Consider the following 14,284-nt stretch of genomic DNA (forward strand, 5'->3'; position numbering starts at 1 on the left):
CTTAAGTGTCGCCTTTTTACAGGGTTTGTCTTTGGTTGCCACCTTTAGAGATTCTCTAGATCCTGTACTGTGCCTTGCTCTGCCTGGTCAGTGTAGTGGGTACTTGCAGTTCCAGTTCTGGAATTTAAAAGGGACAAGGACCTGGACTTCTTTCAGGGCCCCTGTACGCTGCTGGTCTTGTCCTTTCTGAAATAGCAAGCCGCGTGCTGGTCCCTGAGCTTCCTCCTGGGTGCCATTTTTAAACGCATTCACAGGTTGTGATGCATGGCTCACCCAGCCTGGGGTATGGATCAGAAGTACATATCCTGTAACAACTGTTGACTTGCAAAACAGGCCCTGGTGAATCTAAAGCTCTGTGACCCCGTTGTTCTTGCATAATCAGCTAATCTGAGGTCGACTTCTGTTACATGGGACTCTATTAAGCACACCTAAGTCCCATTATCTGGGACCTTAGACGCCAGGTGCAAGGATTCAAATTGCTTATGCATAATGATCTTTCTAATAGAATGAAAAGTGCTTCCGGCAATCCACACCAGCCTGTCTTGGGGACTTAGTGATAGCCATTGGTTGCAGTATGTGTCCTTATCTGTGTTCTTGTGCTATTCTCTGGTTGTTTTGCTGGGCGTCACCGCCTGGGTGGTTGTGCTGACTGCCACCCTTGCAGTGGTTGCACTATGTGCCGCTCTCTCTGTGGTTTCGTGACGCTATCTCTGTGGTTCTTTGTGTCACCCTCTGCTATTGCGTTTTGTGCCGATGCCATAACGAGTATCGCGTGTGCTGTGTTCAGTGATTGTTCTGTATGCAACAGGTGCACAGGTTGTTCTTTGTACTGTAAGCTCTGTGATTGTGTTGTGTGCTGCGGTCTTGGTTTTGCTTCATTCTTCGTGCCTGCGATTGTGTGGCGTATTCTTTGGTTGTGCTTGCACAGCAGTTTCACTGTTTGTTGCAGGCTGTACCATGTCGCTGTGTGCTGTAATATCACAGGTGTGATGCAGGCTGCACATACCCGGTGGGGGGGGGGGGGGGGTGCTGTTCCGCAGCCTCCCTGGTTCTGCTGTGTGCTGGTGTGAGTGGTTGTGCAACGTACTGTAGTATAGTTAGTTTTGCTCTGACTGGGTTATGTGCTGTAGTTCTGTCGAGTGTGATTTGTGCTTCACCGTCCATACTCGTCTTATCTCTGCGACTGAGTAGCATGCAGTAACATGTTCCGTGCTTGTGTCTTGACGCTTGTGCTGCATCGTCGTTACGATCTGTGCGCTGCATTCTTACAATTGATTACTTTATCCAGTCACTTTGATTCTGCAAGGTGCATCATTCACAGTAGTTGTGACAGTGAGTTTATCATCTGTCGTGCAATCGTTTGATTGTGTGGAGAGCCCAGTGTGGGTGAGTGTGCTATGTTTTAACGTCTCTAGTTGTGTGCTGTGTGCCACAGCTCCTATAGTTGAGCTGTTCCAGTCCATCCCAGTGTTAGAACTCAGTGGTTGTGTTGTGTTACCCTCTCAGCATTTCTGTTCTGTGCTTCGGTCTCGGTGTCTTTATTGTGTCGTGTACTGTTAGGCCTACTCATTGTTCCAGATTGCCCTGGCGAGCTTTGCGCATCAGTGACTCTAGGGCAGAGGTCTTCAAACTGGGGGGCGGGCCCCCCTAGGGGGGCCTGAAGTGATCCCAGGGGGGGCCCCAGACTCTGCCCAAAATAAATATTATACAGATAACAGGCCTTTGTTTTAAGCAGAAGCATGTTATTGCAGTTTTAAAAAGGTAACAGGAATTAACTGCAATGTTTAAATAGGTTTAGATATATTTAAACATTGCCATTTTTATAAAATAATTGTGAAAAATTCTGAGGGGGGCCCAATGATTTTTATTTTTCAACTGGGGGGGCGCGGCATTAAAAAGTTTGGAGACCTCTGCTCTAGGGCTACTTTGTAATGCTGTGAGCTGCCGGTCCTTGGGCCAATACTAGGTGGATGCTCAGTGAGGAGCTCATTGGTAGGCCTGTGAACAGATCTCCCATTAGTTGTGCCTCTTCTGTTGTTCCTGCCATAGCTTTAGTGCTGTGATTAGATTGCGTTGATTGCTGAGCAGGGGGAATGTTAACCTTAGTCTCAGATATGGGGCTTAGTAGATCTGGTCTTGAGACTGGATGGCATTTCTGTTTGCTGATGACCTTGCTCCTCGGTTGTTGTTTAGTGTGATCCAGTCTCTGGTTGTTATCTATGGACTAATCTAGGCACCTTAATTGTGTGCTGCAATCTTTGATTGTGGTGTGTATTACTAGAGTCACGGCTTATCAGAGTGCTGTGCACTGGCGACCTTTGAACTCAGTGGTCCCAAGGGTTCATTGGTAGTGTTCTGTACTACACATGCACATCCGCTTATATAGACTTGAACTTATGTCCCGGGGCTGGTGGTCACCACCTTATTGTGCCTGTGTTTTTTTTCTTTCTATTCATTATCTTTTTAATTAATAACTGATCGTTGTGTATTTAAACTATTTCTTCAGGTTGCCGTACATCCAAGCTAATAATAATAACATACCCTAAATTAAACCTGTAAACAACTACTAACAAATATTGGCAAAGCACATAGGTTACATCTTTGAGACCTATTGACTTTAGGAATCATTTTTAGCCATGCTGTACAGCAACCCCAGTGCCTTGTAGCATGGCCATATAAATATAAAAAATATATTTTGCAGCCGGCCACATCATTTTATAGGCACATGCACTTACAAAATAAAGTAGCTCTTTTTTGTTTGCAAATCCAAGTTGGATTAGCAATTAAAAAGACAAAAAAAACACAAAAGCATTTTTAAAGCATGAGTGGGGTAGAGCAACATGGAGTGCATGACTGGGGGGGAGAAGCAACACAGGGTGGTGAGGAGGAAAAGCCGTGGGCAACAGAAGGAGGGTGCAGATAGGGTAATCAATATTGAGGCTGGTGGGACGGAAGCCACATGGAGAGAAGGGTGTGGAAGAGAGGCAACAGTCAGCAGAAAAGCAGTGCACAGGTGGGGCAAGCAACACTGGGCACAGGGGCGGGGAGGAGAAGCAACGAACGAGAGAGCAATATGGGGTGAGTGGAGGGAAAAGCTCACAGGTGAGAAAGGAATGCGGGGAGGACACAAGCAAAGTTCACATTGAAGGGGCAGGGAGAAGCACACTCGTTACTGAGAGCAACACAGAGTGCAGGACGAAAGACGTATCCTAGGGAGACAGCTGGAAAACATGTGCACTGTTGTGGAGTGCTTAACCAAAAAGAAAACAGTAGTGCTTGAAAAATAAGCAGTAAAATCATAGAAGCTAATCAATCAAAAGAGATGGTAAAGAGGCTATGCTTCATGGAAAGGACAAACACAAGAATGACGAGCTTAGACACAAATAGGAAGCAGTCAAATGAAAGTGACAGGAATGCCAGCCAATGATGAGCAATAGATGGGCTCCAATGTTCTTGGTACGTCTACAATATGTTTTTTGGGCAATCAGACAGCTCTGCTGTCTTGTAGGCTTGTCTTACAAATGCAATCAAATTAGAAAGCACAAACCTCTTCCAGATCATAGTATCTTTCCTTCACTATATAACCCAATGATTTTCTTATGCTTTTGTCTTTGCAGTGTCACAAAAGAGAGTAGTACCTCTGGATTTTGATGATACTTTGGGAGTGACTATCAACGGAAGCAAATCCTGAGTGGCAGGAGGAACTCACCACATTGTATCATGGAGAGGAGCCCTGCTAAAGCCATGGAATATCACACCAAGGCTTCAGATAAAAAACAAAAAACACTCTACTGAGTACTCTGTTATCTGAAGTGCATTGCTCTGTAGCCATGTGAGGATGGAACCCTCTGGAAGGTGGGGTATTTTTGCCTCTCATCAATACATGGCAAAGTTTACACCTTCCACCTAGTTGATGGACTTTTGAGATTGCTTTTGTGCTTCCACTTGCACAAATCTCAGTATCTGAAATACAGCTTCCTTCTATCAAGAGTGATGGAATTTTCATATAAATGCTTTACCAAATGATGGCTTCCTTATAAGGAAGAAGCAGCCTCTGAAACCACTGTGGAATCAACTGCAATAAGCTGAGATATTGATTGTGCCAATACCCAAAGCATTTTATACTGTTTTTGCACACGTTAGTGTCCCAGAAGGAGAGATACCATTGACGCATCAGCATGCATGTGAGGGATGCTGTCTCCAGTGGCACTAGCACTAGACTTGCCTTCCTGCATCAATGTAAAGCACTGTTTTGATGAAGAGTAAAGGAGGGATCCACCCCAAGGTTACAGGCTCTCCTAGATGTGGTGGCACTGCACGATCGTCAACAATGAGGCCTCAAGTTTGAGAGATTTGAGAGTATGGTGGTTATCTCGGAGATGTGTTCATTTCTTGTTGAGATGCAAAAAAGAAAAATGGAACATTTATTATGATGAATCGAGGTGTCAAGTGAGAGCTAGTAATGCAAACACAAATCAAAATACAAGACGATTAATAAATACATAGCTACACCTCTGAAAACAAATGTTATTTGGAAGTTAGAGGTAGTTAATATTTTGTAGGGCACCGTCACATGATTTGCAGTGCAGCAACACATACCAATTGTTACTGAGTACTTTCTTGCGTCATACTCTCCATCATTTGGAATAGTGCCAGGTGTTGGACTGAACCCAGAACAATGTTCATAACAACAGTGAGCATTGACTGAGCATTGACTGATACTATGAATACCATACAAATCTCCTTGGCACCAAGGTCAACAGGACTGAACCTCTACATAGTGTATATGACACTATCCCTTATCACTAACTCGCGTTCATCATCCTGGGCCACGGATGCAAGTACCTTTGTAGTAATTGCTTATCTATGCAAGCATAGTTATTCACCATGTAACAGCAAGAAAGGTCTAAAAATCCGTATGTGTGCTGATAGCCCTAGGAGCATCTTAACTGTAAGATTACCTTTTTGAGGACCATCCTAAGCATTTTAATCCACATTTATTTCACATGGCTATCTTGAAAATCTATTATGGGTCTGACTATCGTTATCGTATGATATCACTGTGCACCACTTAGAGAAAGGATGAGATAAATGTGATAATGTTTATTCTGTTATTTTAATGGATTCATTATTCCGTTCATATAACTTTCAGGATTCTTTCATTCATCCACTTGAAGCATGTTTTCATAAACTTGCAGCCATTCTTAGTAGATTTGAAATCATATTCTTAAATCCCAGCTTGGAATTGTATGTTTTTGCTAACCATTGCCTAGTTTACTGTGAAACATTTTAGGTTGTTTTTCAGGGAATAGTCACTCTCTTCATTTTGATATTCATTTGATGAAACTAAGAAGTAAACATGGAATATTTAATGCTTGGCTATAAAGTTCTGAAAGCCCTTTCACAAACCTAATGCTGCAATATTTTTTTTATCCCAACTTAAGTGAATCCCCTCAAATTTCACATTCAACACCATTCTGCAATTATACTCATCCTCCTTCCCATAATTCGTTGCCATGTCCTCATCCTAGCCACTTTATCCATTTAATCTTTCAAAATATTGTGGTTCAGATTCTATATTCTCTTCTGGCTTATATTCGCCTATTTGTTATTTTTATCCTCAAAATCATCAATATTCTATCCATAAGCTTTTTAAAATAATAATTTTGTTCATCGTTTTGAAGTATTTCACATTTTTCAAATTTGCTTTTGATTCAAATTCTGTGACTTTATGTGCCAAGGTACAACTAAACACCATTTAGAAACAGCACAAGAATACTGAACACTCTGTCTTTGAAAGTACACATACTCCGGTGCCTCCTTTGGGTAGGTCGTCCTTGTTAAATAGGTATTGCAACTGATACTTTTGTAAAGTTTGCCGCTTCCTACATCTTTTCCTTTGTCAGGACATACATTTATGGAAATGTATCTGTTGTATAATTTCAATTTTTACTCTTTCCATTAATTTCATTCTGTTTTCCTAATTTTATGTGCAAATGAATCAGAATGGATCAGTGAGTATTATATTTAATAATTTATCTTTTTCTGGTAATGCACACCACTATTCAAAATATTTCTGCGATTCTTTATATTTTTTCTTCTCTTGCCATTCCGCAATGCAACCCCTCTGGTCCCTGTAATCTTAAACATAGCACTCAATATAAAAATCAGTCCATGCTTCTAAATGCCAACGCATAGAGTGTACCACCATTGGCTGCACCTACGTGAAGTTCATAAAAGTCACCAAATCATGGATGCTCCTTCTAAATTGCTATTAAAGTTTTGTGGGCTGTCTGTTTAGCCGGTGGTTGGAAGGTCACATTACCAGTGGCCTTTCCGCAGCACTTTGTTGGATCTGTAAGCCTGCCAAATCAACCAAGTATCATAGGCTGTGGCAGCTAGTGGCTCAGCTGAGTATTTGAAGCACAAGTAGCCTCTGAATCTGGATATGAGAAGTGATTTGTGGCAACTGTGATACCTTTAGTTCTGATAAATCTTGAGGAAGAATCAACTAATGATGAAAATAATGCTACCACACTTAAGTCAGTTCGTCACCTTATGGATGTTGATGGAAGCACTAGCAGCATGCTAGCAGTCTTTGGATGAAGGGGTTGAACATTACTAGTGACCCCCCAAAGCAGCGGGCTAATTCACCAAGTCTTCAAACTGATTTACAAGAGAGTGGGAGTACAGTTGTATCCCTGTGCATTATTGGAGAGCTATTAGAGGTCTTTATTTGATTGCCTTGTCAAGATACCTAGTTGCAGAAAGAGAGAAATTGGTCCCTTGCTGCAACTCCATCCTGTCTTTTAAAGGTTTTGCTGCAAGCGGCAACATCACTAGGATATGATTTACTGTGTTATCTGCCGGTGCTTCCTGTTGCCTCCCCTATGACAGGGCAGTTGGCTTTCGCTGGCACTAAGGATGTTTTAGCTGCACCCTCAGTACCCTATAGTGACCTGGTAGAGTTATTTTGAAGTCCCTGCCAAACCTCAGCCTTCTTTAATCTCTCCCTAATCATGGTGCTGCCCTAGACAATGCACATGTCTAGAGCACTTTATTCTCATGCGTATCCCATCCCACCTAAGCTCAGACAGTTTTTTCACATTTTAGAGGTGTTACCACAGACGCGGAGCCGTGCCAAGCTATGGGAAGGGATCTGAAGTGAAAGAGCCAGTCAGAGGCTTGATACTCCATGGGAGCTGGCAGTATTCAATAGTTCAGCGTACCTCAGGAGTTCACCTGCAAAAGAACATTAGGGAGGTTGTTCCTGTCTGTCGATCTTCCGCTGTTTGGCTTTGTCGTGCTGACTCGTGTACATACAGCTGGAGTCATAGCTCTATTGAAAAGACATGGGTTTTTAATCAGTGCTTGCATTTTCTGGGGTTATGTCAACACTGCCTCTCAGGCTCACACAGAGGCTGTTGTGGCCTTCAGTAAGAACCACAACGGAATTCTGAACGGGTCCGAGACTGGCTGTATGAGCTGTGGACCTCTAATTATGGCGTAGGATTGCAGAAAATAGGAGTACCCATTAAATCATATTCGAAATATGATGCAGTAAGCACCATAAGCTGCATGTTATTCCTCATGTTAGGGAACAACTTGTAATCGGTGCTATTTATTGCACCTGATAAGTAACGTACCCCATAATATCTTTATCACTTCTGATCAATATTGCACTCAACGCTGGGCCACTCATGACAAGGGCCTACATTTGTGAGTTCTTACCCACTCTCTCTCTCTCTGAACTCTTGTGAACATTGTGCTATTATACAATTTTTTGTTAGGAAAATGTTCGCCCTCCAAACCCCTCTTCCACCCATCAACTTGTAAACCAGAATAAACATCAGATGTAATGTGTTTTTAAATGAAATAAGACAGAGGTTGCTCAAACGTCTAACCCCTTGTTTTTCTGTATCCAGAAAAAGAAGTACATTCCCTAGGAAGCTTGATGTAATCTAAAAGAAATATGTCCGAAAACCTAACCAGAAGTGAAGAAAGTTATGAAAAAGAAACCGGTGGCTTGCACATTTTCATTTGCGCCTGCAGTGCAGATATGTTTGCCTTGTACACCCTTAGGAATCTCAGAGTTAAAGAAGTGAACCTTCTCTGACCAAGGATGCATATTAAACCGCCCCTCGTCAGGGTATGGATATACCATCGAGGCAGAAAGCTAGGTCATCACAACCCGAGTACTGTTCGTGCTTCAGTAGCGAGGGGTGAGTCTGAATTTCAGAAACAGACTGATCCAGAAGAAAAATATGTTTCCCAAGCTGGCCTGTCCCTCAGTTTGGTTGCATGTCCAGGCCAGTTCGGCAGCACAGACCTCTTGGGGAAATCATCCCTTCCCTCCCATACGGCATATGCAAGCTATATCGCATCCACTATTTTTTCAAGGTAAATTGACGTAGAGATACGAATATTAAATATGTACTTTCATTAACAATAACGTACAGTGGTAGTCAAGGTATTGGAAGCAATATAATCGTAGTTCAATATTAATTTAGTCATACACCTTTGGGAAATGCTCGGAAACGCCAGTCCACCTTTAGAAAAGGAGGTAGTTTGTCATATATTGCACGAGCCGTGCTGAAATCGCATGACACTTTGATCTACCTACTAATGATGCTGTGGGCTGACACCATGGAGCCCTCTTTGTGACACGAATTTCAGTGCTATCGCTAAAATCCTTGCACGGCAGCTCCCAGAGCTCACACTGTGTTTGTTGGCCAAATTGAAAGGTTGCTTATTAAAAAAAAAAAATAATAATAATACTATTTATACTGTACAGCACAAATAATGATTTTAATGAAATGTTTTATACGTGGCTTTCTTTTAACCAGTGCAACTATATTTTATATCGGACAGAACCTCGTTTACGTGTATTTAAAAATGTTTGTGTGTGTATGTTGAATGCTATATTTTGTGCACTATTTCTTAAATGCGGAGCAGCGTCTGCATTCATTTTCGTGTCATTGGAAACAAATGTGTCAAGTGCCTTCACTTTTCTATGTCAGAATTTTTTATTTTTTAAATTTGCTATTAAAACCATAATTCTGGCCCGTGTTTTGGACTCGCTTTGTGTTTTCAATGGTGTCATTTGCTGGGTGTGGGTAAGGTAGTTGGCTTGTATTCATTTCTTTTGGAAACCACCTTTTGTTTGCCTTCTTGCTAATCCCCTGGAATGAATTACGCCCGAGCCTTATTTTTCATTCATTTGATACCAAAAGAGCAGTCTGAGCTGCACATAATAACTTGTTCTAAGTGGCCACTTTGGTTTGCACTTCCCAGTACCATTCTGAATGCAAACTCTAAACTAGACACTCAGTGCCTTTTAATGCAGTGTGAACTACTCACCCTCTCCTTTCTTAATGCAAACTCCGAACTACACACCCACTCCCTTCTTAATGCACACATATACCAGCCCTTCAGAATGCAGTCTAAATAAGAGGTTGAGTCTAAAGTACACATCTCAGTCCCTTCAAAATACAGTGCGAAATATACATTGAGCCTAAACTACACAACCTAGTCCCTTCAAGATACACCAGACTATTTAGACCATAACCCTTTGAATCAATTGTGTGAGATACGTAATCCAGACCATTCTTAAAGTAAGGTCCAGTCCCTTCTAAATGCAGAGTCTGAGCTATGCACACCACAACTTCCTGAATCCCAGCTTTGTGGGGTAGAATCTCAGCTACACTTCCCAGCCCCTTCTCAAATGATTGCTTAGCCCCTTCCGAAAGGATAGCTTGAGCTGCAAACCCAAGTCAGTTCTGAATGCACACTCTAAGTTACACATCCTAGTCCTTCCTGAATGCGCTGTCGTCTTTCCCTATGCCTCACCCTTATGAGTGGCTAGTCTGAGATCTTAACATAAGGTCGGACCTACGTATCCCATTTCTTTATGAATGCACAGCCTGAGCTATGCATGCAACAACCTCTTGAATGCAGAATCTGAGCTATGTATACCGTATCTTTATGAATGCACTATTCTGGCTAATTCATACAGCAACCGCTTGAATACACAGCCTGAGCTACATATACTGTATCTCTATGAATGCACAGCCTGAGATATGCATACCGCAACCTCTTGAATGCAGTCTGAACTACATAGACTGTATTAATATGAATGCTCAGCCTGAGCTATGCACACTGCAACATCTTGAATGCACATTCTGAGCCCCACATCCCAGTTTTCTGAGTGTAGAATCTCAGCTACTCTTCTCAGCCCCTTCAGGAAGGATTGCTTAGTCTCCAAACCCAAGTCTTTTCTGAATGCACAGTCTGAGGTACCAGTTCCAGTCCCCCCTGAATGCACCATCAGCTCTCCCTATGCCACACCCTTCTGAGTGGATAGTCTGAGAATTCACTCCAAACAATTCTTAATGTAAGGTTTGAGCTACTCACCCCAGTTCCTTTTGAATGCATAGTCTGCGTTATGTATACATAACCTTCTGAAACACAGTTTGAGCCATGTATACCGTATCTTTATGAAATCACAGCCTGAGCTATGCATACTGCAACCTCTGGAATACACAGTCTGAGGCACACATCCCAGTTTTCTGGGTGTAGCATCTCTGCTACTCTTCCCAGCCCCTTCTAAAAGGATTGTTTGGTCTCCTAACCCAAGTTCTTTCTAAATGCACAGTCTGCGGTACACATCCGAGTCCCTCGAGAATGCACTGTCTTCTCTCTATGCCACTGTCATCTGAATACGTAGCCTAAGCTACAGACACACTCCCCAGCCCCTTCAGACACTGCTCCGCTCCTCCTTAAAGTGCAGATTCGCATCTTCAACTCCCAATTTCTGGTGAATGCTGTATCTGAACTTACACATCCCTACTAAAAAACATTAGTTTGAGGGAATTTAAGTGACTACATCTCAGCACACCAGGAGGAAGAAAGCTTTAAAAAGTTAAACGAGAAGTCAAAAAAGGGCAATCAAAAAATTACTGAGGGGTATAGCTCTCTCAGCTCTGCCTTGGCTGTCGGGGAAAAAAAAGAACTGGTGTCGGCATACCTGGGCGGTGCCTATATAGGAACTGCAATGTCATTTCCAGCGTGAATGAAGCTGATGTAGAACTGATCGACGCCACCTATCGGCGCGCAGGGGTAATGTTCACAAAAAATCCTCCAGATCCAGTTTGATGCCAGGGGAATTTTTGAGGTAAGGAATCTAGGTCTAGATCTCTCTATCAGATACAAAATTATTCTCACAGTTTGATAGGCTGTAACAAACTACACTAGAGAAGTTCCCCCTAAAGGTAACATTACCACCAAAAAACATGAGGTGTCTCAGAGGATGTGGAGTTCATTTGCCTGCTATAGGGAAACTAGGAGTCCACTGCAGAAAGTAAGATATACACTAACTTCATACACAAACACTTTGAACAAACCTTTTGTTCAGCTACTACATAGTGTTGGATAGTGATCAGGGGTGGCACATCTCAGTGTGACTGATGGGTAGAGATGAGGTCCTCAATTTTTCACTTTGAGATCGATAGGGAATACCTAATTTTTTAGTGTGATGGCTCAGAACTTTGGGAGGCTGATATCACCATGCTATTCACACAATGACCACCTCCCACTGACATAAGCGTCGTCCAGGGGAACTCCTCATCTCCAAAGTAAAATTCCCTCCCGAGTAGTTTTAGGGGACCATGATGTCCATTGTATATACCCTCTTCCAGTGTTGCTTCAAGGGGACTCTCTCTATGGCACTCTGTAGTGAAATCCAAACAAGCACCTAATCTTGAGATCTGACTGGCACATTGGCCTAAGGTTACCTCCTCCCGCCACCATCACTTCAGGAACCTTATCAGTCGGGCTCCGTGGGTGAAGAGGGGAGATAGCAAATCACTATAGAAATGTCACGGTCAGGTGACTTGGTTCAGTTCCACCTCTCGTACACACCATAGTGACGTTGCAGTCACCTATATAGGTGGTACTCGGGCATCAGTTCTTTTCTTTCCGCGCCAATTAGAGCAGATCCAGAAAGGGATACCCCTCTGTTGATTTTTGACCCCGCTCAGGTAGTAGAATTTATTGAGGCCAGGCGCCACATATATGAACGGGCCAGCGCGCCTTTAGGCCCCATGAGGTTCCACGCCTGCGGCCTCAGCTCCAATGGCCCCTCGTGGATCTGGTCACAGATCCAGATGAGTGTCTGTCATGCCAACACAATCTTTCCTGATGCCAGTCTCGAAGCTGATGCTCCCGGCACCAGTCCCATTCTGATCCCAGATAACTTTGAGTTAAAACATCGTCAATCGATGCCAATTCTGATGCCGACAGGACTCATTTGTCTTAGGTTGCCACCTGAGTCATATTCCTAAGGGCTAGGCATGGGAGAAGAATTGGAGGGGTCACTGGACCTTTAGAATACCAGTTGGAGAATGAGGCACTTACAGGTGTCATACTGGGAACTTGGTCCAAACCCAGCACAGGGGCTCCTGTGAACAGGACTATTGCCCTAAAAGAACAAGAGTCTTCGGCATGTCCTAGACCTCCAAAACACTCAACCTCTTCTTTAAAGAGGAGCAATTCAAGAGGCTCACTTTGGCTTAGGTCTTGTCTGCCCTAGACCAAGGACACTGGATTGTAGCGTTAGACTTGCAGAATGAGTATTTCCATATTCCCATCTTGCCTGCCCACAGATATTACCTGAGGTTCTAGGTAGGCCATGAGTACTTTCAGTTTACCATGCTCCCTTTTGACCTTACCACCGTCCCTCGGGTGTTCAGCTCATCTGTGGAGATTTGGGGTTTCAGTCTTTCCCTATCGCGACGACTGGCTTTTGAAGGCTGGCTCGCCCCAGGTTGTCGTTTCCCCTCTCCAGACAATGGCAGCTCTCCTGCATTTGCTGAGGTTCACTATGAACATTTCAAAGTCACTCCTGAGTACTTCTCAGATGCTCCCTTTCATCATAGCTTTTCTGGGCACAGTGCAGTTTTGGGCTTATCCTCTTGAGCGTTGAGTCCAGGATATTCAGGCTGTGATACCGATGTTTCAGCCTCTATCCTGGATTTCGGTGACAGTGACTCTGAGACTACTGGGCCTCATGGCCTCCTGCATCATGCCAGATGGCATATGTAGGCTCTGCAGTGGGACCTGAATTTCCAGTGGGCGCAGCATCAGGGGAATCTCTCCGAAATGGTCCCGATCTCCGGGAGAACTGCAAAAGACCTGAAATGGTGGCTAACGAACCACAATTTTGTCAGAGGCAGACTCCTCTCCCTTCCCAAACCAGATTTCACAGTAGGGACACATGCGTCACTCTTGGGATGGGGTGGCCATCTGGGAGAGGTGGCAATCAGAGGAATGGAATATAGACTCCACTTCACTTTGCGCACGATCTGACTACCACTAAAAGGATTTCTTCCCTCTATCAAGGAAAAGATTCTGCAGGTGTTCAAGGAGAACGCCAAGGCCATGTGGTACTGCAACAAACAGAGCGGGGTAGGTGTAGGGTTGTGGACCCTTTGTCAAGATGCCCTGCGTCTCTGGACATGGCTGGAACAGCAGGTCATAACCCTGGTGGTTCAACACCTGACAGGTTCTCTGAACGCCAGCGAGGACAATTCAGGTGCAAGGTCTCCTTCAGCAGTGGCGAGAGCCTTGGTTAGATCTGTTCGCCTCCAAAGAGAATGTGCAGTGTCAGCAGTTTTGCACAATGGAGTTCCCAAAGCGGCTGTCGCTCAGAGACGCTTTTTTGTTTTGAGTGGAGCTTTGGCCTCCTGTATGCCTTTCCACCCATACTGCTTCTGTCCAGCGTTCTCAAGAAGATCCGGAGAGACCAGGCCCAAGTCAACCTTGTGGCTCCAGACTGGGCGCGAAGAGTCTTATATACCAAGCTTCTGAGAATGAACATAGATCCACTGATCAGGCTGCCCCTTAGGGAAGATCTGTTGCAGCAGCAGGGGTGGGTTCCCCACCCGAACCTGTCAACTCTCCACCTTCTTGCATGGGGATTGAGCAGCAACAGTTGACAGCCTTCGGCCTTCCTCCTGAAGTCTGTAATGTTATTCTGGCAGCAAGGCATCCCTCCACCAAGACATTATACACCTTCCGGTGGCAAACGTTTGTATTATATTGTACAGAAAAGTCTCTTGACCCTCTTTCTGATATTTTTCTCTTCATTCTAACCCTTGTCCAGAAGCCTCTGCTCTGGGTACTCTTTAGGGCTATCTTTTTGCTCTGTCTGCGTAAGGAATCTGGGTCTAGATGTCTCAATGTGTTAACTTCTTAATCTGATAATCTGGTAGCAACAATATCTCGA

At 43.8% G+C, this 14,284-nt stretch overlaps 1 protein-coding gene across 3 annotated transcripts in view; it reads left to right on the plus strand.

The window, feature by feature from the left end:
• The window catches only part of CEP128 (centrosomal protein 128), a 722,948-nt gene extending 718,544 nt beyond the window's left edge, over positions 1–4,404 (plus strand). For 2 of the 3 annotated variants that reach the window (XM_069208365.1, XM_069208367.1), the window contains one exon: positions 3,618–3,819. In XM_069208365.1, the coding sequence (XP_069064466.1) occupies positions 3,618–3,691 (74 nt within the window). In that variant the 3' untranslated portion in view covers positions 3,692–3,819. Of the gene's footprint in view, positions 1–3,617 lie in introns of all 3 variants that reach the window. The other variant, XM_069208366.1, reaches the window with a different exon arrangement.
• Positions 4,405–14,284: the final 9,880 nt, after the last annotated feature.

This window comes from Pleurodeles waltl, chromosome 9, assembly GCF_031143425.1.
Source record: "Pleurodeles waltl isolate 20211129_DDA chromosome 9, aPleWal1.hap1.20221129, whole genome shotgun sequence".
NCBI classification, from domain to species: domain Eukaryota; kingdom Metazoa; phylum Chordata; class Amphibia; order Caudata; family Salamandridae; genus Pleurodeles; species Pleurodeles waltl.